Source organism: Musca domestica, unplaced genomic scaffold, assembly GCF_030504385.1.
Source record: "Musca domestica strain aabys unplaced genomic scaffold, Musca_domestica.polishedcontigs.V.1.1 19, whole genome shotgun sequence".
NCBI classification, from domain to species: Eukaryota; Metazoa; Arthropoda; class Insecta; order Diptera; family Muscidae; genus Musca; species Musca domestica.
The window spans coordinates 5,895,052-5,918,147 of record NW_026712245.1 but is presented as its reverse complement, the minus strand read 5'-3'; the positions used below and the strand labels follow the sequence as shown (position 1 = coordinate 5,918,147).

The 23,096-nt window shown below is 33.6% G+C and overlaps 1 protein-coding gene across 1 annotated transcript; it reads right to left on the bottom strand.

The window, feature by feature from the left end:
* Positions 1 to 1,066: 1,066 nt before the first annotated feature.
* Positions 1,067 to 2,469, bottom strand: LOC101901152 (lipase 3). The gene is made up of 3 exons (XM_005187629.4): positions 2,319 to 2,469; positions 1,538 to 2,260; positions 1,067 to 1,464 (listed from the first exon to the last, which is right to left on the bottom strand). Exons 1-3 carry the CDS (start codon positions 2,412 to 2,414, stop codon positions 1,078 to 1,080), a joined length of 1,206 nt encoding a protein of 401 aa, XP_005187686.2. The 5' UTR covers positions 2,415 to 2,469; the 3' UTR covers positions 1,067 to 1,077.
* Between the last annotated feature and the right edge of the window lie 20,627 nt (positions 2,470 to 23,096).

The window sequence follows — 23,096 nt, the reverse complement described above, 5'->3', positions numbered from 1 at the left end:
TATTCTTTGAAAAATCCACGTTTATAAGTCATTGGGTCCTTGAAAAATATTCTTTAAAAATCCAAATTTGAGGGTCTTTGGGTCCTTGAAAAATATCCTTAAAAAATCCACGTTTATAAGTCTTTGGGTCCTTGAAAAATATTCTTTAAAAATCCACATTTGAGGGTCTTTGGGTCCTTGAAAAATATTCTTTAAAAATCCACATTTGAGGGTCTTTGGGTCCTTGAAAAATATCCTTAAAAAATCCACGTTTATAAGTCTTTGGGTCCTTGAAAAATATTCTTTAAAAATCCACATTTGAGGGTCTTTGGGTCCTTGAAAAATATCCTTAAAAATCCACGTTTATAAGTCTTTATGTCCTTGAAGAATATCCTTAAAAATCCACGTTTATAAGTCTTTGGGTCCTTGAAAAATATTCTCTAAAAAATTCACCTTAATAGTCCTTAGGTCCTTGAAAAATATTCTTTATAAAATCTGCGTTTTTAAGTCTTTGGATCTTTGAAAAATATTTTTTTAAAAATCCACGTTTATAAATCAATGCACCCTTGAATAATATTCTTTATAAAATCCGCGTTTTTAAGTCTTTGGGTCTCTGAAAAATATTTTTTAAAAATCCACGTTTATAAATCAATGCACCCTTGAAAAATATTCTTTAAAAATCCACGTTTATAAAACTTTGGGTCCTTGAAAACTATTTTTTAAAAATCCACGTTTATAAATCAATGCACCCTTGAAAAATATTCTTTAAAAATCCACGTTTATAAATCAATGGACCCTTCAAAAATATTCTCTAAAAAATCCACGTTTATAAAACTTTGGGTCCTTTAAAATATTTTTTAAAAATTCATGTCTATAAGTCAATGAACCTTGAAAAATATTCTTTAAAAATCTACGTTTATAAATCAATGGACCCTTGAAAAATATTCTTAAAAAAATCCACGTTCCTTAAAAATATTTTTTAAAAAAATCGACTTTTTTGATTATAATTTTCCTTTTATTTTGACATATATATTTAATATCATGACCTTATGACTATACATGTTTTAGATCCAATAATTTTTTCCGATTTTTCGAAATTTACTTTTCATACAATTTCATTTGTTCCAATACCTTATCGTAGACATATTTCTTGGCTTCAGTACCCCAAATAAAGTCCAAATGAGCCCATTTTTTGAATGGCACCAAATAATCCAATTTCATGTTGGGCAATTGATCGCGTAGCTTCAGGACATCGGATACATCGCACATCCAATCGTTGGAACCGTAGTACAACATGACAGGTGCCTTGACATTCGACAACTTATAGTCTGGTGGGAGGAGAGCACCGTTATATTCCAAGGGATTGCGCAGAACACTGTAATCGAATTTGCGGAATTCCTTGGAGTTGTGCAATTGACAGAAGTGGATATTTTGATTGACGGAGGCTCCTGCGGGAGAGGTGGCCTTGATGTGGGGCAAAAGTTCCTAAAGTAGGGGGGAAATGAAAGGAATTATTATTTTCTATCAAACTTTAAAATCCAATAAATCTTTGACTTACATAATCCAATTGTTCCGAATCGTAACCTCCAATTAGGAATATCTCATTGGCACACATTTCAGCATAGGGAGATGTGGCCTGACACATTTCAATACCCAAATCCTGTTTGAATTTATTGCTGGGCATAAATTCCATGGAACCGGCAACCTCAACAATGGCATTGGGTTGACCCAAAATGGGAGCAAAGGCCCGTGTCAGAGGACTCTTCATGTTACCCATGTAGGCAGCAGGACCCAAAAGATGGGCCGACTTGATCTTGTCATTATATTTTGGTTTTTCGGACATCATGACAAAGAACACAGTGGTACCTTGAGAATGGCCCACATATTGCAACTTCTCTTCTCCGGTATTTCTCAGAACATAATCAATCATGTTGGGCACATCATAAAGGCCAATTTCATGCCAGCTGAAATTCCAAAATACCTGCCAATAGGTGGGCCAAACCTTGTGTTTCTTCGAGTAGGTATTGCCACGAGCATTGCCCATCCAAACATCATAGCCGGCATCGGAGAGTATATATGCCAAAGCCTTGCCAGGACCCATCAATACCCAATCGACGGAGGAGCTCAACATGCCATGCATAAGGAATACAACTGGCTTCTTCACACCAGCATTATTCAATTTAGGTGAGAAGGGTATGCGGTGAACGGTCAAAATATAACTGTCATCGGTGGTAACCTGATGGGTCTCCACAGGATAACCATCATCCAGAATGCGCTCGGCCTAAAAACCAAGAAAATGTTTAATTTCTGCATTCGAAGTAATCATTTTATTGACTTACACAATCCGATATGGGTCTTGAACCGGCCTGGACACTGCTGGCAAATAGGGCCAAAAGTGCCACTGCAACTGCGGGTATAACTACTGCTCTTCTCATAACTTGTGACTTTACTAATAACTTCTAAATTCCCAGGGTCATGCCTTATATATGGTTAAATTTTTTAGGTCTTATCTTCCATTCGGTAGCTATAGGCTATCAATATTTTGATTACGTCCCTGATATGATTACAAATCATTGTTTACCCCCTTTGAAAATTGTTATTAATTTTTGGGTACGTAAAAGAAAAAGGCTTTCGTCAGAACATGTTTGATGGTGGGCATTTATGACCCACCCCCCTCTTTGAAAGATTGCAAAGATTTGCTTGGTGGCCCCTGAGTTTTTTTTCGGAAGAAATACGCGTGTACTTTTTTTTGATAAATCTCAGATTTTGATAATGACCGGGGTAGCGTGTATATTGCGAATGATAAGCCCATAACTATTGTCATAAATCTATTGATTCCAATCAACACACTATTCTATTACAAAAAAAGGAAAGTATGTTGCTTTGAAGTTAAGATAAGAATTTGCTTTATTTTCAGAATTGGTTTGTACCAGATATTCTATAAATGAATTTTTATGTTTCAAATTTTGAGCTATTTTAGGTCACCAGAAAAATTGCAACGATAATACAAATAACATTTATTTGAATAATAATTTGAACCTTAGAGCCTATTAATTTTAGAACTTTTTTGTTCCATTAATAGACTTTTAAAGTTATTCTTAGTTACGCGAAAAATTGAAGTGACATGTTTTGAATGTAAGGGTGCAGTTGAGTGAAGCTTTTCGGGACAACCAAATTCGCTTTTATCCAACAGTTTGGGTTTGTGGATGGACTAATTGAGATGGTAGCATATGGTTTGTGTCTGCACATCTTTTCCAACAATATGTACAATGTTGTTTTCTGAATTTAGTCGACAGAGGGGAAAAGGCTATCAGAAAGACATATAATCATGGATTCTTAAAGAATATGTTTGTCAAGCAATAGCCGGTATTTAACTATGGATTTTTTATAATATTTATTTTACGAGGAATAGCCGGGCCATCGTCATGGATTTAACTCTGTGTTAAATCCACGATTAATAAGAATATTTTTCCTGGACTATCTTATCCATAATCGTATATTGTTTGTAATATTTTTTTTGATGTTTTTTTACCCTCCACCTTGGAAAGGAGGGTATATTAACTTTGTCATTCCGTTTGTAACATCCTTAAATATTCATCTTAGACCCCATAAAGTATATATATTCATAATCAGCATAAAATTCTAAGCCGATTTAACGATGTCCGTCTGTCTGTTGAAATCACGATAAAGCCCACATTATTTGACGTAGAGCGCCAAAATTTAGCAGAGCTATTTGCATTGATCTAGGATGGTTGGTTCTGGTATAGCCCCCATATAACAGTACCTCCCGATATTCGGTATTTTGATGGTTTTTGCCACATTTTTTCACTGATTTGTCTAAAAATTGGTATTTGTGGGTCATAATGGGCCCTAGTTCGTGTAGCGAAACATTGTAATTATAGGTCCACGTTTTGGTATAGCCCCCATATAACGGTACCTCCCGATATTCGGTAATTTGATGATTTTTGCCACATTTTTTCACGGCTTTGTCTGAAAATTGGTATTTGTTGTTCATAATGGGTTCCAGCTTCGGTGGCGAAACATTGCATGCATGGGTCCATGATTTGATATAGCCCCCATATAACGGTACCTCCCGATATTCGTCATTTTAATGGTTTTTGCCACATTTCTTCTAATGTTTCTTTTACCCTAAGGTGGATGGTATTTAAAGTTTGGCCCGTCCGAACATAATGTTTTTTTTACTTGTTAAGAATATTTTATTGACCATACGAACTTCAACAGTGGATATAAAAACTATTTTATCAGAGTCCAGTAGTTCAGTAACCTTGGATTATTTTACGAATATTTTTAAGGACTGTGCGAGGCTGAATCGAGGACTTTTTATGAAAGCTTCTTAATATGTTTCAATGTTTGAAATATTCAACAAGAATATTTTTAAAGGACTATCCGACTCATAACTGTAGATTAAAAAAAAAAAACTTCTTCAGGGACAAAGTGAGACAAAATCGGGTTTTTTGTATTTTTTTGACTATACAGGGTGAGATGAAAAAACTGCAAACAACTTCAGACTGCTGTCATTTCTAAGCCACTCGTCCGACAGCTGTTAAAATTATTCCAGTGACAGCTCATTATATTGTTTGCGAGCGTACTAAAGCATTTTGGTGAGAATTTTCCAGAAAAAACACATGGCAATATTCCATGAAATATTGAAAAATGAGTTCGGGGTAAAAACATTGGAATTCCAAAAAGTACAAGAACTTACACCGCTACAGAAAGTAAATAGACTCGAAGAGCTAAAGAGTTGCTTCGCTTGACCGAAAGTGGTGAACTGCCGAATTTGGTTTTCTCCGATGAGAAAACATTCGTTGTCCAGCAGTTTGTAAACAAACAAAATGATCGTGTTTACTTGCCAAAGAGGTGAGCTGAAAATGTGCACCTTCGGTTTGCCACCAGAACTCAAGCGCCGGCCATAGTGATGGTGTGGGCCGCCATAACAGCCGATGGTCACTCTCCGCTCGTATTAATCGACATTAGAATATATGCAGTTTATTATCACGAAAATTGTGGAGGGTGTATTAAAGCCTTGAGCAGCAAACATTGTGGCCGCAGACCTTAGACATTCCAAGAGGACTCAGCACCATCGCACTCAGCACGCGCCACCCAGGAATGGTTACACAATGAGCTTGCTCGCTTCATTTCCAGCGCACAATGCCACCAAAATCTCTGGATGCCAATCCGTTGGACTATTGTGTCTGGAGTATTTTGGAAAGCAAGGTTGGCACTAAAAAATGCCAAAGTGTCGATCACCTCAAGCAAGCGCTTCGCTGGGAATGAACCAAAATACCGCAGAGCAACATTCGGGTAGTGTGTGACGTTTTCATTGGCCGTTTGAAGACCATAATTCGTGCCAAAGGTGACCAATTCGAACAAATTTTAACTTATTTTAAAATTTGATGCTATTTCCGACATTTTTGCTGTCATTCAATAGAATTTTAAAAAAATGTAAACATTATGGTGTTTGACTTTGTTGCAGTTTTTTTATCTTACCCTGTGTAATAAATAGTGGGCATCACAATTTACCATGTAATCGTATAAGAAAAATTTTTTCAAGGACGAATATATGTGAAGTTATAGATTTTTTAAATATTATTTTTTCATGATAATGAATTATTTAACCAATATTTTCATCGAGACTCATAACCCTGTATTTTCAAAAGAATTTTTTCGAAAATCATTTTTTAAAAAATATTTTTAAAGGACCTTTATAAACGTCGATTTTTCCAAAAAATAGCTTTTAAGAAATAAAGGTAGATTAGATTTTTTTAAGGACTTAAGTACGTTGATATTTTAAAGTATGTTTTTGTTAAGGGGCCCAAAGACTTACAAACGTGAACGTTTTTAAGAATATTTTTTTAAGGTCCCAAAGACTTACAAACGTGGTTTTCTTAAAGATCTTTTTTCACAGACATTACGTGGATTTTTTAAAGAATATTTTTCCAAGTCGTATTTTTTAGAATAATAGGGATTACAATCATGGAATAGAGTTTAAAGGCTATGATCGTTAATTCTAAAATTATTTTTTCAAGGACTATTCAATTAATAATATCAAAATTTCAACACTAATTGAGGGTTCTTAGTGAAAAATGTTAGGGTATTTAATCTTTTTAATTTTAATATTTTTCGAAAAACTCACCAACTTTCACCTTCTACCACTTATAACTCTATTAAGGCAATATTAATTGAGTGTTAACCTAAATTCCCATCAAACATTAAAAATACTGAAATTTACATATATGCATATGACTCAATCTTTAAAACAAAAGATTTACTTACAACTTCTTCAGAGGCACTTGGCATTTTCCCTTCCCACCATTAGAATTTTACACAAGGGAGTCTGTGTTGTCGGCGATGGTCGTTCGGTCGGTCGGTGTTGGTAGCAGTCTTGTTTTCGCCTTGTATGGCACTTGAAAATGTCAAAATCTCACTGAAAACTGAACAAGAAAATAGCATAACAATCATATTTGGTGTGGCTTACTTGAAAGTGGTTGGATTCCAAAGGCGTTTGCCGGCAATGGGAGTGTGTTGGGACATCCTTTTTTTCTGTGCCTTCAAAGAATGCTGAACAAAGCATACGAAAATATGAAAAATTGATTCACATTATGTGACGTTTCGTTTTTTTCCAACTTCTTTGCATTCTAGCAGTCCTCCAATGTACCTTCTTTGGTTGGTGGGTGGATATTTGTTTTCCCTTTTTCTGCTCTGGGATTCCCAGCCACTGCCACTGTCATGTAAAAATTTGAATTTTAATGTTGTAATAACTTTATTTCCTGTTGTTTTTTGTTTTATTTTTCAATCGTTTCCACCCCTCTTTCCTGATTTGCTTGTTTTTTTTTTGTTTCAACCCAAGATGGTAAATCAAATCTCAAGATGATGATATTTCTCGTAGTGGGTTTGGAACAGAAAAGGAATTGTTTGTTACTCCTTATAGAACTTGCAAATCTTTTATTTGTTTTCCCATTATTTTCTGCTTATTTGTTGTTGTTCTATTTCTATTGTCTTCTGTTTGTTTTTTATTTCCCTAGCCTTAGTGTTGTTTGAGTGGTGGAATTTTGAGATTGTGTTATCAAATGTATTCATTGTTTTCACTTGGTTTACCATAAGACATACATGTGCATATGTACTATGCACTTTATGATTCATTGTGGAAAAATTTTTGAGACGATCTAGAAACCTTGAGTGGCCTTAAAAAACCACTTTTTTTAATTTTTAGGTCTTTTGTTGTTGCAAAATCGTCAGGCAAAATCCCATTATTGTTGTTTTTATAAAAACAACGTTTGTTTATGAGTGGAGAACGATGGTAATGTTTACCAGGGGGTAAGGCAGGGAATACCTAGGTTTCGGAAAGAGCCACCAATCCTCATCAGTTCCCTTGTTTCTTGTCTGGGATATTCTACCCAGAAGTTATTTTAAAAATAACTTCTATGACAAAAAACATTTTTTACCCAAGTGACGAGATCGTAAGCTCAATAGAAGAGGAACAAAAGAATTACATAAAACTAAAATTCTTTTGGAAAATCTTCTAAATCTTACAACCGCACTTATAAACATTTACATCTTTCTCCATTTGTTATGCTTTCGTTCAACCTGAACGAAGTAACATAACCATGTAAGTTTGTTTTGTCTGTTACAACAAAAACCCCTTCGTCGACCGTGCCTGTGTCTATTAATAGAACAGTGTTTGGCTTGCTTGTTTGGGATACCATAGTATTTTGTTGTTGCAAAATCGTCAGGCAAAATCCCATTATTGTTGTTTTTATAAAAACAACGTTTGTTTATGAGTGGAAAACGATGGTAATGTTTACCAGGGGGTAAGGCAGGGAATACCTAGGTTTCGGAAAGAGCCACCAATCCTCATCAGTTCCCTTGTTTCTTGTCTGGGATATTCTCCCCAGAAGTTATTTTAAAAATAACTTCTATGACAAAAAACATTTTTTACCCAAGTGACGAGATCGTAAGCTCAATAGAAGAGGAACAAAAGGTCTTTTAGAAATATAGCTGATATAATCTATGTTTAGTCTCTTTATCCTTAAAATAGTCTTTAGTCTCTTTATCCTTAAAATATTCTTTAAAAATGCGCATTTGGAACTTTGTAAGGGCTTGGAAAATATTTAAAAAAATTCACGTTGTCACTTTGAAAGTCTTTCAGTTCTTTGTAAGTCGTTTGTAAGTCATTAGGTCCTTAAAAAAAAATTCTCTAAAAAGTCCACGTCCTGTGGTCCTTAAATAAAATATTAACTAAAAAAATTCAAATTTGCAAGCCTTTGGATCCATGAAAATTTATTCTTTAAAAATCCAGGTTTTGTAATTCTTTTAGTCCTTGGAAAATATTGATTAAAAATCCACCTTAGGAACTCTTAAGGTCCTTGAAAAATAATCTTTAAAAATCCACGTTTGAAATGCTTTTAGTCCTTGAAAAACATTGGAAATCTTAACGTTTCTAAGATCTTGAGTCCTTGAAAAAATATTCTTTAAAAAACCCAGGTTTGAGAGTCGTTGAATCCTTGAAAAAAATATTCTTTAAAAAATCCGGGTTTGAAAGTCGTTGAATCCCCAAAAAAAATATTTTTTAAAAATCCAGGTTTGAAAGTCGTTAATCCTTGAAAAAAAAATATTCTTTAAATATCCAGGTTTGAAAGTCGCCAAATCCTTGAAAAAATATTCTTTAAAAAATCCAGGTTTGAAAGTCTTTGAGTCCTTGAAAACATATTCTTTAATTCTATATCCTTGGAAAATATTCCCTAAGTCCTGGGGTCCTTGAAAAATGTTCTTTAAATATCCAGGTTTGAAAGTCGCCAAATCCTTGAAAAAATATTCTTTAAAAAATCCAGGTTTGAAAGTCTATGAGTCCTTGAAAACTTATTCTTTAATTCTATATCCTTGGAAAATATTCCCTAAGTCCTGGGGTCCTTGAAAAATGTTCTTTAAATATCCACGTTTGGAATTCTTGGAGTCCTTGGAAATTAATCTTTAAAAATTCAATTTGAAACTCGTTAACTCCTTGGAAAATATTTTTTAAACAAAGCAAGTCTTAAAGTCTTTCAGTCCTTAAAAAATATTCTTTAAAAATCCACGTTTGAAAGTCTTTGAGTCCTTGAAAAATATTCTTTAAAAATCCACGTTTGAAAGTCTTTGAGTCCTTGAAAAATATTCTTTAAAAATCTACGTTTGAAAGTCTTTGAGTCCTTGAAAAATATTCTTTAAAAATCCACGTTTGAAAGTCTTTGAGTCCTTTCTTTAAAAATCCACAAATTCTTTAAAAATCAGCGTTTGAAAGTCTTTGAGTCCTTGGAAAATATTCTTTAAAAAATCCACGTTTGTAACTCTTTAAGTCCTTGGAAAATATTCTTTAAAAAATCTACGTTTGGAACTCTTTAAGTCCTCGGAAAATATTCTTTAAAAATTTCACGTTTGGGACTCTTTAAGTCCTTGGAAAATATTCTTTAAAAATCACGTTTGGAACTCTTTAAGTCCTTGGAAAAAATTCACGTTTGGAACTCTTTAAGTCCTTGGGAAATATTCTTTAAAAAATTCACGTTTGTAAGTCTTTGGGTCCTTGGAAAATATTCTTTAAAAAATCCACTATTGGAACTCTTTAAGTCCTTGGAAAATATTCTTTAAAAAATGCACTTTTGTAAGACTTTGGGTCCTTGGAAAATATTTTTTAAAAAAATCCACGTTTGGAACTCTTTAGGTCCTTGGAAAATATTCTTTAAAAACTCCAGGTTTACAGGACTTTGGGTCCTTGAAAAAATATTCTTTAAAAAATCCTCGTTTATAGGTCCTCGGGTCCTTGAAAAAATATTCTTTAAAAATCCACGTTTGTAAGTCTTTGGGTCCTTGGAAAATAATCTTTAAAAATCCACGTTTGTTGGGATCCTTGAAAAATATTCATTAAAAATCCACGTTTGTAAGTTTTAGGATCCTTGAAAAATATTGTTTAAAAATCCACGTTTGTAAGTCTTTGGGTCCTTGGAAAATATTGTTTAAAAATCCACGTTTGTAAGTCTTTGGGTCCTTGGAAAATAATCTTTAAAAATCCACGTTTGTAAGTTTTGGGATCCTTGAAAAATATTCTTTAAAAATCCACTTTTGTAAGCCTTGGGATCCTTGAAAAATAATCTTTAAAAATCCACGATGTAAGTTTTGGGATCCTTGAAAAATAATCTTTAAAAATCCACGTTTGTAAGTCTTAGGATCCTTGAAAAATATTCTTTAAAAATCCACGTTTGTAAGTCTTTGGGCCCTTGAAAAATATTCTTTAAAAATCCACGTTTGGAACTCTTTAAGTCCTCGGAAAATATTCTTTAAAAAATCCACGTTTGTAAGTCTTTAGGTTCTTGGAAAATATTCTTTAAAAAATCCACGTTTGGAACTCTTTAAGTCCTCGGAAAATATTCTTTAAAAAATCCACGTTTATAAGTCTTTGGGTCCTTGAAAAAATATTCTTTAAAACATCCACGTTTGTAAGTCTTTGGAAAATATTCTTTAAGTCTTTGGGCTAAAAAATGGCTATGAATCGGACATTGGGCATTGGGACATATAAAAACTGATATGTGTCCCTCATGGGGTGAAGTGAAACTAATTTCTTTTTGCACTTGTAATTCTATTTAACAGAACACTTATTTTAAGTTTCCCATCTCAAGTGTCACTCGCCGAGCTTCTTGCATACATGTATATATACGTACCTATACGTATGAGAAGACAGACACATAAATCTGTACAATCAATAACTCATTGCTGCCATCGATCTCCACGAATTCACGTAAATGTATAAGTGTGTATTATCCCAATTGAAATAGTAAATTTTCCGTTTGACATTTTCCTTTTAACAATTCTTATAGAATATTCCAATATAATATCGAGGGGGGAATTTTTTCTTCTTCCCTTAAAAAATATCAGAATTACTTAACAATCCTTTGGATATTTCCAATCACCTCCTGCTTCTCACAAAGACCGGTTCACCACGGGCTGTGCTACTTCCCTTCTGCTGGTTGACATTTAAATTTGTGAAACATTAAAAAAAAGACAGCAGTATGGAAAATAGTCGCGGGAAAATGGGTAGGGGGGGTGAAGAGAGGGGGGAACAAGCAGCAGTTGAAATGGCAAACACAACAACAAGAAATGTTTCCATAAGCCATACCGGCAGCCAGTCATTCAGCCAGCCAACCAGCCAGTGAGCGAATGCAAAAATTCAGAAAGTGATATTTTATGCCTGGTGACATGGAAAAGCCATTATATTCTGGTAATGAAGAAAAAATAAATGAATGAATGTGGGAATGAACGAATGGAGAACAACCAGGAATGGATGTACACAACTGAATGCCTGCAATGGTGGGGAAAATGTGTAACAGCAGTTGGGTAAACCCAACTCGAATCGAAGTCAGTTGAACTGAAAATAAAACTTAAATTACAAAAAAAAAAAAAAAAAATCCGAGGAAACGGCAAAATAACTGAGCAGAAAATTCCTGAAAATATGCCTGCAAAAGAGCACGACCAACAGCTGGAAGAGCATCAGCAGCCGGGCCATCCTGGAGCATCCAAATCCATTCAGATAAGCAGTGAAGTGAACTACATTTGATAAAAAAGGAACAAGAAACAAAAGCAACAACGAAATGCAAGAAATTATTGCCATAGACGGAAGTTAATGAATATGGACAGGAAATGAAGCCATAATTGTAACGGAAACATATTTTTGCTCTCATTCACAGCAGCAACAACAACAAAAATAATAGGCGAAGTGTTGACAGACAAATTGGACCAAGTCACACCATTTGGGGGAGAGAGAGAGGCAAATGGGTAAATGTCATTAAAATTCAATTGTAATCTTTTACAGAAAAAACAAAACTAAAAAGAAAATGAATGAAAATTACTGGAAATGACCACCTACTTATTAACACGAATTCTTATGCACAACTCCGCTACATGTCCCACCAAGAAGAATATTTTTCAAGGATCGAAAGACCCAAAAAAATAATTTTTTAAAGATCATTTTTTCAAGGTCCTTTAGACCTAAAAACCTTAGTTATTTTAAAAATTCCTTCAAGGACTGAAAGACTTACATTCATTTGATTTTTAAAGAATATTTTCCAGGGTCCCAACGTCTTTCAAACTTGGATTTTTTTAAAGGAGTCTAAGGCGTTCAAACGTGTTTTTTAAATAATATTTTTTTTGGGTTCCAAAGTCTTACAAAAGTGGATTTTTAAGGAATATTTTTCCGATGGACTAAAGACCCAAAGTTTTACAAACATGGATTTTTTACAGAATATTTTTTCTAGGATTATAAACATGGATTTAAAAAAAATATTTTTTCTCGGATCCAAAGACTTAAAAACGTGGACTTTTTAAAAAAATATTTTTTTCTAGGATTCAAAGTTTTACAAACGTGGATTTAAAAAAAAAAAATATTTTTTCTCTAGGATCCAAAGTTTTACAAACATGGATTTTTAAAAAAATATTTTTTTCTAGGGTCCAAAGTTTAACAACATGGATTTAAAAAAAAAATATTTTTTTCTAGGATCCAAAGACTTACAAATTGTGGATTTGTTAAAGAATATTTTTTCAATTATCTAAAGTCTTAGAAACGAGGATTTTTTAAAGAATATTTTTCAAGTATCCAAAGACTTACAAACTTAAATTTCTTAAAGAATATTTTTTCAAAGTCCCAAAGACTTACAAACTTGGATTTTTAAAGAATATTTTCCCAAAGACCCAAAGACTTACAAAACTGTATTTATTAGGAATATTTTTTAAGGATCCGAAGACTTACAAACGTGGATTTTTTAAAGAATTTTCAAGACCTACAAACGTAGATCTTTTGAAGAATATTTTTTTAAAGATCCAAAGACTTACAAACGTGGATTTTTTAAAGAATTTTCAAGACCTAACAAATGTAGATTTTTTGAAGAATATTTTTTCAAAGATCCAAAGACTTACAAATGAGGATTTTTTAAAAGACTTACAAATGAGGATTTTTTTTTTATCAAGGACCCATAGACTTATAGTCGTGGAAGAACATTTTTCAAGGACCCATAGACTTATAATCGTGGAAGAACATTTTTCAAGGACCCAAAGACTTATAAACGTGGATTTGTAAAGAACATTTTTCTCGGACCCAAGGACTTATAAACGTACATTTTTTAAAAAATATTTTTCAAGGACACAAACACCTACAAACGTAGATTTTTTGAAGAATATTTTTTTAAAGATCCAAAGACTTACTAATGAGGATTTTTAAAGAATTTTCAAGACCTACAAACGTAGATTTTTGGAAGAATATTTTTTCAAAGATCCAAAGACTTACAAATGAGGATTTTTTAAAGAATTTTAAAGACCTACAAACGTAGATTTTTTAAAAAAAAAAAATTTAAAGATCCAAGGAATTATAAATGAAGATTTTTTAAAGAATATGTTTCATGGACCCAAAGCATTACAAAACGTCAATTTTTTAAAAAAATATTTTTTAGTTATCTAAAGTTTTACATTTTTTTAATATTTAAAAAATATTTTTTTCTGGGATCCAAAGTCTTACAAGCGTGGATTTAAAAAAAAAAATGTTTTTTAAGGACACAAAGACTTACAAACCTGGATTTTTTAAAGGATATTTTTTCAAGGATCCAAAGACTTACAAACATGAATTTTTTTAAAGAATATTTTTCTAGGAAACAAAGACTTACAAACTTGAATTTTTAAAAAAATATTTTTTTCAAGAATCCAAAGAACTTTAAACCTGAATTTTAAAAAAAAATTGAAGGATCTAAAGACTTACAAATCTGGATTTTTTAAAAAAATATTTTTTCAAGGATCCAAAGATTCTTGTGGCAGATTACTGATTATATAGCCCCCATGTAACTGTTCCTTCCGGTATTTGGCGATTTAAGCCACATTTTAAAAAGGAGATGTTTCAATAGTTTAGAGTTCGTAATCCTTCGTAATCCTTTGTCAGGACGTTGTCTATGCAGATCCACGTTTTTCTGACGATATTAGCCACCTTTTTTTTTGCGGAATCGTTCAAAATTCGATATCTAATATTTGTAATGTGACCAATCTTCTATGACAATAGGTTGTGTAAACAGATCCATGTTTTCTTATATCCCCCATTACCTCTGAATATTTAATATTTGTGATATTTTAGCCACCTTTTTCAACAAAATTGTTTCAAATTTGGCATTCTAATCTTCTGTAGCAGCCTTGGCCTTTGTAGTAATTGTACCGCCCATTTTACTGCCAAAAGTAAAACTCGTTCGAATATACAATCCTAAAACTTTACTTTTAAAAATCGCAGCTGAATTTAACTTTTTTTAAATGCATAGATTAGATAAATATATATTTTTGAAACTAATAAAAGTCGACTTCGGTATTGAAATTTTTCAATATTAAAGTTTGCTAAATCGAAAGTCGTGTAACTTATCCTTTACAGATTTTTTTCAACATTAATCTGAAAATCTGCATATTTTTTTAAATTTTCAACCTCAAAGTATCAACAACAATTTCAAGTTTCCAAAAAAGGTAACAACGACACTCTGTCTGCCTCGTTTTACACTTGCCAACTTTCAAAAATTCAAACAAGCTTCTAACGTGTGAAAGCGAAAAAAACTATAACTGTAAATCTATCAAGCAGACATCAATCAAGTGGTAAAATATGTACGGCGAGAGAATAACGTCGTTCATGGATAGTAAAGAGAAAAAAAAAAAAAATAAAAGAAAATTCTAAAAATGCTACAAAAACTTACAACACCATAAATGCAGTTATAAAAGTTAAACTTTGTTAGAAAACACAAAAAACGAAACTAAAACTCCATTTCAAAAAGATTTATTATTCATACGCGAATAAGTATTGCTGAAAGAGAGCTGAATGGCCTTCACTATTGTAATTGAGTTGAACTTTAGAGAGAAAGTTTGTGGAGATTTTTATGATGTTGTTTTTCCCGAAGAAGCTGAGTAAAAGAATTGAATTTTATTCAATTAGTCAAATGTTCTTTAGGGTGGCAAACGTTGTAAAGCCTAATACAAAGGCCATTGGAGAGAACGGATACAAAAAAAGATGAAAGCGGCAAAAAAATTTTGCACTAGAACCGAAAGACAAGAGAGTATCAAATTTGATCCAAACTTGGTACATTGTAATGTTATTGTCAAACTTAGATTGAGTTCGGAGATGGACAACATCAGTCCACTCCCTGTGGTACCTTCCCCATAAAATCTTAAATTTCTCAAAAAAATAATGTAACTCAATGAAAGAGAAAGGATCAGCTGGTTTTGTGCAAACATTGCAAATCTGAATATTTTGGTCAGTGCTAGGTCAAGTACGAAAATGGACAATTTCGGCCCACTCTAGTCTTCCCCCATAAAGGCTCAAAATTTGAAAGAATTATAACTCTTAAAAATTGTGAATTGTGGGGTCCGATTGTTTTCTAATGTCGCACATCCCAATATTTCTACCAACACAAGATCTGGTGTGAAGAGTAATATATCGGACCACACCTTCTGGTACCAAGTCAAAATTTGGAATAATTGTAACTCTTATTTCACATTTAATAATATGAGTCCGATTTTCTTCAAATTTCACACACTCCAATATTTTTGTTAACACAAGATCTGGTGTGAGGGTAGTATACTCCTTCTGGTACCTCCTCCACAACGGGTCAAAATTTTGAATAATTTTATCTCTCATAAAATGCGAAATTAGCTTCAGGTTCTCTTCAAATTTCATGTATCCCAATATTTTTACTGACGTAAGTTTCGGTGTAAAAATTATTGATATCGGTCTACCCTTCTGCACATCCACATATTTATACCCTACACCATAAGGTGGTCTGGGTATTATGTCTTTGTTCATTTGTTTGTAACAGGCAAAAGGAAACGAGATAGACCCATAATTCCTTTTGATGGTCTGCATAGAATCACATTCTGAGTCGATTTATGCATGACCGTCTGTCCATGTATTTTTGTAAACAAAGTACAGTTCGCATTTATTGCCCTATCCAGATGAAATTTTGCGCAAATCATTTGTTTGGCCCATGGACGAACCCTATTGAAATTGGAAATAATCGGTCAAAATTTAGATATAGCTCCCATATATATCTTCGTCCGATTTGCTTTCATTGTGCACCAAACGTGTAATATCAGTCCGAATAGTATGGAATTTTGCACGATCAGATTGGACCCGAAAATAAGTATGCCAAATTTGATCGAAATCGGTTCAGATATAGCTATAGCTCCCATATATATTGTTTATCCGATTTCTTATTTTTGTCCTCCGCAGCCGTAATATGCACTCTGTAACAACAATATTTGGGAAAATATATCAAATACAGCTAAGAAATATCTTTGCAATTTTATTGAGATCGGTTCCGATTTTATATATTTTCATTTCAAATTAATTGTACACCAAATGGGCAATATAAGTTCGAATTTAAAAGATACAAATACTTCGGCATATTTAGTCCTTTGAACTTTAAATTATAATTATAATCATAGCGTGTATGATTGATTTCTCCCATAAAAACTTGTAATTGTTATGTGCAGCACTACTAAATTAGCAAAGTGGTGTAGAGTATCATAAAGTCGGTCCCGCCCGACTTTATGATTTTCTTTACTGGTTTTTTTTTATCAGTTTTAGATGAAGTAGAAGCTTTGGTCCAATATATCTGGTACCTAACGCATATTTCAACATTTTCCAAAAAAATATCACGTATCTCATATAAGTTGAAGCAAGTAGTCAATATAGGCCAAATCGGACTTGTAGTAATATGTTTTCTCCCAGGTGTGCTCCAGCCCGCCTTCGATCGAATTTCACTCTTTGCTCGAATTCGACGAGTTCTTCGGAGGTCTAAATAGGACCTCATCATAATCATTTGTAACCATCTGGGAGTTTGATTTAAAGCCATATTTTCGATCAGGATTTCATCAATAACCATGGTTTGACAACAAAATACCCCCTTCCTTGCTTACTTTTTCCGATGTCAAGGGGAAAATAAGTCAAGTTGTTGTTGCTTCTAAATTTACATGAATTTGTGGTATCTGCGTAAAGAAAAAGTATGGGTAAGAAAAAAATTCTGATGAGAGAAGCATGAAAGGAGGGAGGCTAAAGTGGGTGGTGCGGGGGTTTTGTACAGCATATTAGCATAATCTAAGCAACAGTAGTTGAAGCGTTAGCGTTCATCTTCCATTCATGGCGAACACGTAGTAAAACGGGTGACTTCAAAGGAGATGGAGGAGTAGGAGGAGATACACAACAGCGAGGTTGGAGCAGCTGACAATAACAAAGAGACAAAAAACAATGTTTAGCAACGGCAACAACAAAAGTGAAAACAATATTGACAACAACTATGGCAGCAGTCGCAGCAGCTACTGTTTTTTTTTTTTTTTTGGAATACCAGGGAAGGAAACACAGCAGCTATGCCAGCCCTAGAAGAAGCATCTGCTTGTGCTGGTTAATCGCACAGATAATGATGCTTTATCGTTTCTACTTATTCGAAGTTTTATTGTTCAGCAGAGGCAGCAGCAAAATGTGTTCCCCTTTTTCTTTTGGCCAAAATCCTCTAGACAAGTTGGCTTGTTTGGAAATTGTTGCCACTGGGTTTTGGTGGGATGAGATTTTCTCATTCCATGTATTTTTGAATTCCTTATTTTACACTTCTCGCAACAGACTGGCTTCTTGGCATTCTCCCTACGTTTTGTTGTTGTAGTTGCTGCTGCTGCCTCTGCAAAGCTTTGTATGAAAATGAGGATTTGCGTACATTTCGATATGGTTTGCCAGCGATAAGCTGAATAATAAAACATGTAATGATCGTTTATAATTTCCTCGCTTTTCTTTTACGTCAACGACTTAACGCATACGGATTTTTTTTGTTGATTCGTTGATAGCGGAATAGAGGATAATAAAAGGGAATGGATGGATGTTTTAAACGTGTTTGGTTTGTGGGGAGAGCAGGGCGAATGAGCTACGTACTTTAGTTGTACTTAATAATCATACGCTCCGTAGAAAATTTATCGTGTAATATGGTAAAGTTTATAAATTGGTCGTCTGGGTTATTGAAGCAGTTTTTTTGTTGTTAAGCGTTATATGTGATATATGCAAAGCGGAGGAGGTATTTAAGTAGGGCTGGGGGGTGGAAAATCTGTGGCTTCTATGGATAGAAGAGCTTCAACAGCTATTCTATGTGTAGAAGAGCTTCGACAGTTCTTCTATGTGTAGAAGAGCTTCAACAGTTCTTCTATGTGTAGAAGAGCTTCAACAGTTCTTCTATGTGTAGAAGAGCTTCAACAGTTCTTCTATGTGTAGAAGAGCTTCAACAGCTCTTCTATGTGTAGAAGAGCTTCAACAGCTCTTCTATGTGTAGAAGAGCTTCAACAGCTCTTCTATGGATAGAAGAGCTTCAACAGCTCTTCTATGTGTAGAAGAGCTTCAACAGCTCTTCTATGGATAGAAGAGCTTCAACAGCTCTTCTATGGATAGAAGAGCTTCAACAGCTCTTCTATGGATAGAAGAGCTTCAATAGCTTTTCTATGGATAGGAGAGATTCAATAGCTCTTCTATGGATAGGAGAGCTTTGACAACACTTCTATAGATAGAAGAGCTTTGACAGCGCTTCTATGTGTAGAAGAGCTTCAACAGCTCTTCTATGTGTAGAAGAGCTTCAACAGCTTCAACAGCTCTTTTATGTGTAGAAGAGCTTCAACAGCTCTTCTATGTGTAGAAGAGCTTCAACAGCTCTTCTATGTGTAGAAGAGCTTCAACAGCTCTTCTATGTGTAGAAAAGCTTCAACTGCTCTTCTATGTGTAGAAGAGCTTCAACATCACTTCTATTGACAGAAGAGCTATAACAGTTCTTCTATGGATAGAAGAGCTTTAACAGCTCTTCTCTGGATAGAAGAGCTTCAAAAGCTTTAACAGCTCTTCTATAGACCGAAGAGCTTTAACAGCTCTTCTATAGACCGAGGAGCTTTAAATCTCTTCTATAAACCGAGCTTTAACAGCATTCACAGCTATTCTATACATAGAAGGGCATTTATAGCTTTTCTACAGATAGAAGAGTTTTCACGGAAATATTTAATGGTCTTTTGTCAGTCTTCGTTAAATAATTAAACTTTTACAAGGATAACAAATGCATACATATTGTGCAACAACTATTCACTTATGAGTAACAATGATAAATTCTGTTACACATTTACATAAACAATATTCGTTGACATTTTTCCTCCCTCTCCGTCCGTATGTAGTATTCATATGCAAAATCAAGCACCCAGTCAAATGGAGGAGTGCATTCGAGTGCCATGAATATTTTGCAGAGTGCAAATTACACCCTCACTTTGGCACATTTGGAACATGTCTCTATGGTGTTGGACTGCCGTTGTTGTCCCAAACACCATCGAATCGGATCACAATGCATTAAATGCAACGATGAACATTTGATGGAGATTGAACATGACACAACACGCACGCCGCCGCCAGCCAACAACTGCTAGACTGCCAGTTATTTTGCAATGCAATTTTTATGCAGTTGCAAATGAAAATAAAAACTGCAAAAAGAACAACAACAGCGTCGATGGCAATGGCAATATTATAAAGTGAAAGGAATAATTGTTTAAGTAAAAAAAGAGAGAGAAATGTTACAAAATTATATGTATGACAATAACGTTTAATGGGCGTATGAGTGATATTGATATACATCTTTTTTCAATTTAAATATAGCTCATACGCCTTATACCATGATTTGCACTCTCAATGGTGAATCAGTTTGTTCGAATACAAAAACATTGAATTAATTTCAGTTTCGAAAATTATGCTGATTTCTTTGGGAATTCAGGCATCTCAAATCAAAATCAAATAAACATTGAATACCAATTTTCAAACTCAATAATGTAAGTGTGAAAATATTTTCTGATTTTTTTCCAAGTTTTTTCGCATTCATATATTTTTGCCAATATTGGATCACGTGACATAAAAAACGGTCCAATCTTCCTGGCAAAAGTTTCGGAAAATCATAACTATTATAAAAGGTGCAATAGAAGAAAGAAAATGAAGTACGAAAATGCGTTAAATAGGTTATAGGATTATATTTTCAAGGATCTCTTAAAAAAATAGTGGAAAGAAAATATCCAAGAACTAAGAATCGTAATTTTTTTAAAAATATATTTTAATCAGAACTTATTTTTTTTAAGAATATTTTTTAAACATTTTTCAAGACCAAAATTTGAATCGTAGATTTTTCGAAATAAACAGTTTTTTTCTACACCAGTAATCTTTTCGCTTTGGGGATTAGATGACCAAAATCATTTATTTAAATAATTTTTTTCAAGGACATCCTGATCAAATGTTATAGATTTTTTCAAGAACCTCTTTTCAAGGACCTCCTTAAAAATAATCGATACATTTTTCAGAATAAATATTCTAGGAAAAATCTTAATTTTGTAAAAAAGCTAAAAACTGACTATATATCGTGATTTGTTAAGAACATACAGATTGAGATTAAAAAGAGCAACGAACTTCAGACTGCTGTCATTTATAAGCCATTCGTCCGACAGTTGTTAAAATTGTTCCAGTGACAGCTCATTATACTGTTTACAAGCGTACAAAATCATTTTGGTAAGAATTTTCCAGAAAAAAGTTATTGTTCTTGCAATTTCTTTACATTTGGCTGGAAAACCACAAATGGCTATCGTTAGAGCACTCCAGCATTTAAATGTGAATAAATCCTTGGGGTCTCGTACCATCGCTCGTTACCGTGATTTGGTAGCGTAGCCCGCCGTCAAGGAAGTGGACGGAAGAAAATATCAATATCAGCAGAAATGGTTCGAAAAGTAAAGAAGCGACTTGATCAGTGTCCGCAAAATGACAGTGGCCGAAAAATGGCTCGTGAGCTGAACATATCGTGTTTACTTGCCAAAGAGGTCAGCTGAAAATGTGCACCTTCGGTTGGCCACCAGAACTCAAGCGCCGGCCATGGTTATGGTGTGGGCCACCATAACAGCCGATTGTCGCTCTCCGCTCGTATTAATCGGCCGTGGCATCATAATAAATACCGAATATTATTGCGAATATATTAGGGAGGGAGTATTAAAGCCTTGGACACGCTAACATTTGGGTCGCAGACCTAGGACATTCCAACAGGACTCAGCACGCGCAACCCAAGAATGGTTTCAAAATGCGGCCCCTCGCTTCATTTCCAGCGCACAATGGCCACCAAAATCTCTGGATACCAATCCGTTGAACTATTTTGTCTGGAGCATTTTGGAAAGCAAGGTTGGCACTAAAAAAATACCAAAGTGTAGATCATCTCAAGCAAGCGTTTTGCCCGGAATGAGTCAAAATACCGCAGAGCAACATTCGGGCAGCGTGTGACGGTTTCATTGTCCGTTTGAAGGCCATCATTCGTGCCGAAGATGACCAATTCGAACAAATCTTAACTTATTCTGAAATTTGATGCTATTTCTGAGATTTTTTGCTTTCGTTCAATAAAATTTAAAAAAAATGTGTTTGTTGCTGTTTTTTTTTTATCTCATCCTGTATTTAGGGGTTGAAATGGTCTAAAAACTGAAAAATTTCCTGATTTTGGAGTTGCTCTTCAGGTTGCAATCGACGCAGAAGTTAGCATGGGGCTAGAGCTTAGGGCTGGTTAGAAGCCTTCCAATTTGGATGATCATCGGATAATATTATATTTATTAGCCTTTACCTACTTGTTAATATTATTTTAATGATACCCCAAAATTATGCATTCTTCGAAAATATATTTTCCAGGGACTTCTTGGATATAAATCGTGGATTTTTTAAAAATATTTTCAGGGATTGCGGGTCATAGATTTTTTCAAATATCTTGGATTTTTAAGGACTGAAGTATTTTCTGAGACAAATTTTTCGAGGATTAACCGACCAAAAATCGTTTTTAAGACCATTTTTCCGAATATATCGTGAGTATAAATGGAATATTTAAAGATATTTGTTCAAAGAACCTAGTGATCAAAAACCGTATATATTCCTTTCCAGGTAAAATTAATTCGTGTTTTTCTTTTTTTTTTTTTTTTTTGTAAAACTTTTACATGGTCCTACCAGACAATAATTTTGATTTTATCAAACTAAATTTTTGGACATTATGACCAATAATCCTATATTGAAAAAATTTTAAGTACTTCCAAACTAAAAAACTGCTCTTATTCTGACCAAAAATTCGAAATTTTAAGAAAATTTAAAATATGATATAAAATAAAAAATATGATATAAAACATATTAAAAAAATATAAATAACAAGGAAAATCTCTAGACCAAAAATTGGGGCTTTGTGTAAAACATCGCAAAATTTAAGTAATATACTTAGGGATTTTGATTTTAAAAATCGAGCATTTTAAGAATTTTAAGGACTTCTTGTTCAGAAGTTGTTTTTTTTGACAAATATTTAGAATTTAGTTCATTTGTAAGATTTTGTTTAAGGGTTAGAATCTTAGATTTATTTAAGATAAATTTTAATTGAGAAAAAAAAAGGTTCATTTTTTACGAAGTATTTTTAATGTTCTTTTAAGAACTTACTGATGAAAATCACTTTTACAAAACTGGGTTGAAAACTTGTTTAAAGACTTCATTGCCAAAAATCGTAAGACTGATGTTATTTACGAACTTTCTGTTAAAAATCGATTTTTTGAAGATTTTCTATAATGATGGACTTTTTTTTATAAATTTCACTTCTTTTTATACTTCGTAAATAATAACACTCGTACCTTTTGTATCATAGGCTGAGGGTACATATCTTTTGGCAAACGACTGATTCATTCCAACTCGTTATTATACAAATTTTATTAACCAACATTCACATTCTGCTATTGTAAGATATAACACATTTAATGTTGTGCATTGCTAAGCGACTGATTTTATGACCTTCTTTAACCTATAAAATGTTAATGATGACTACAACGCCGATGATGATGATGTTGATGATATCCTTCTTCAGTATGGCCTCCCCATTCATCGCATATCATTCACATTCCATGCACATACTGCTAAACAAAACACACGAGCCTTCTTATGGATTTTCTTAAATACTTGGGTGTGTGCTTCTCTATATGTGACCACGTGTGTGTGTGTGAGCGTGTAAGAAGTTCCCCGTTTT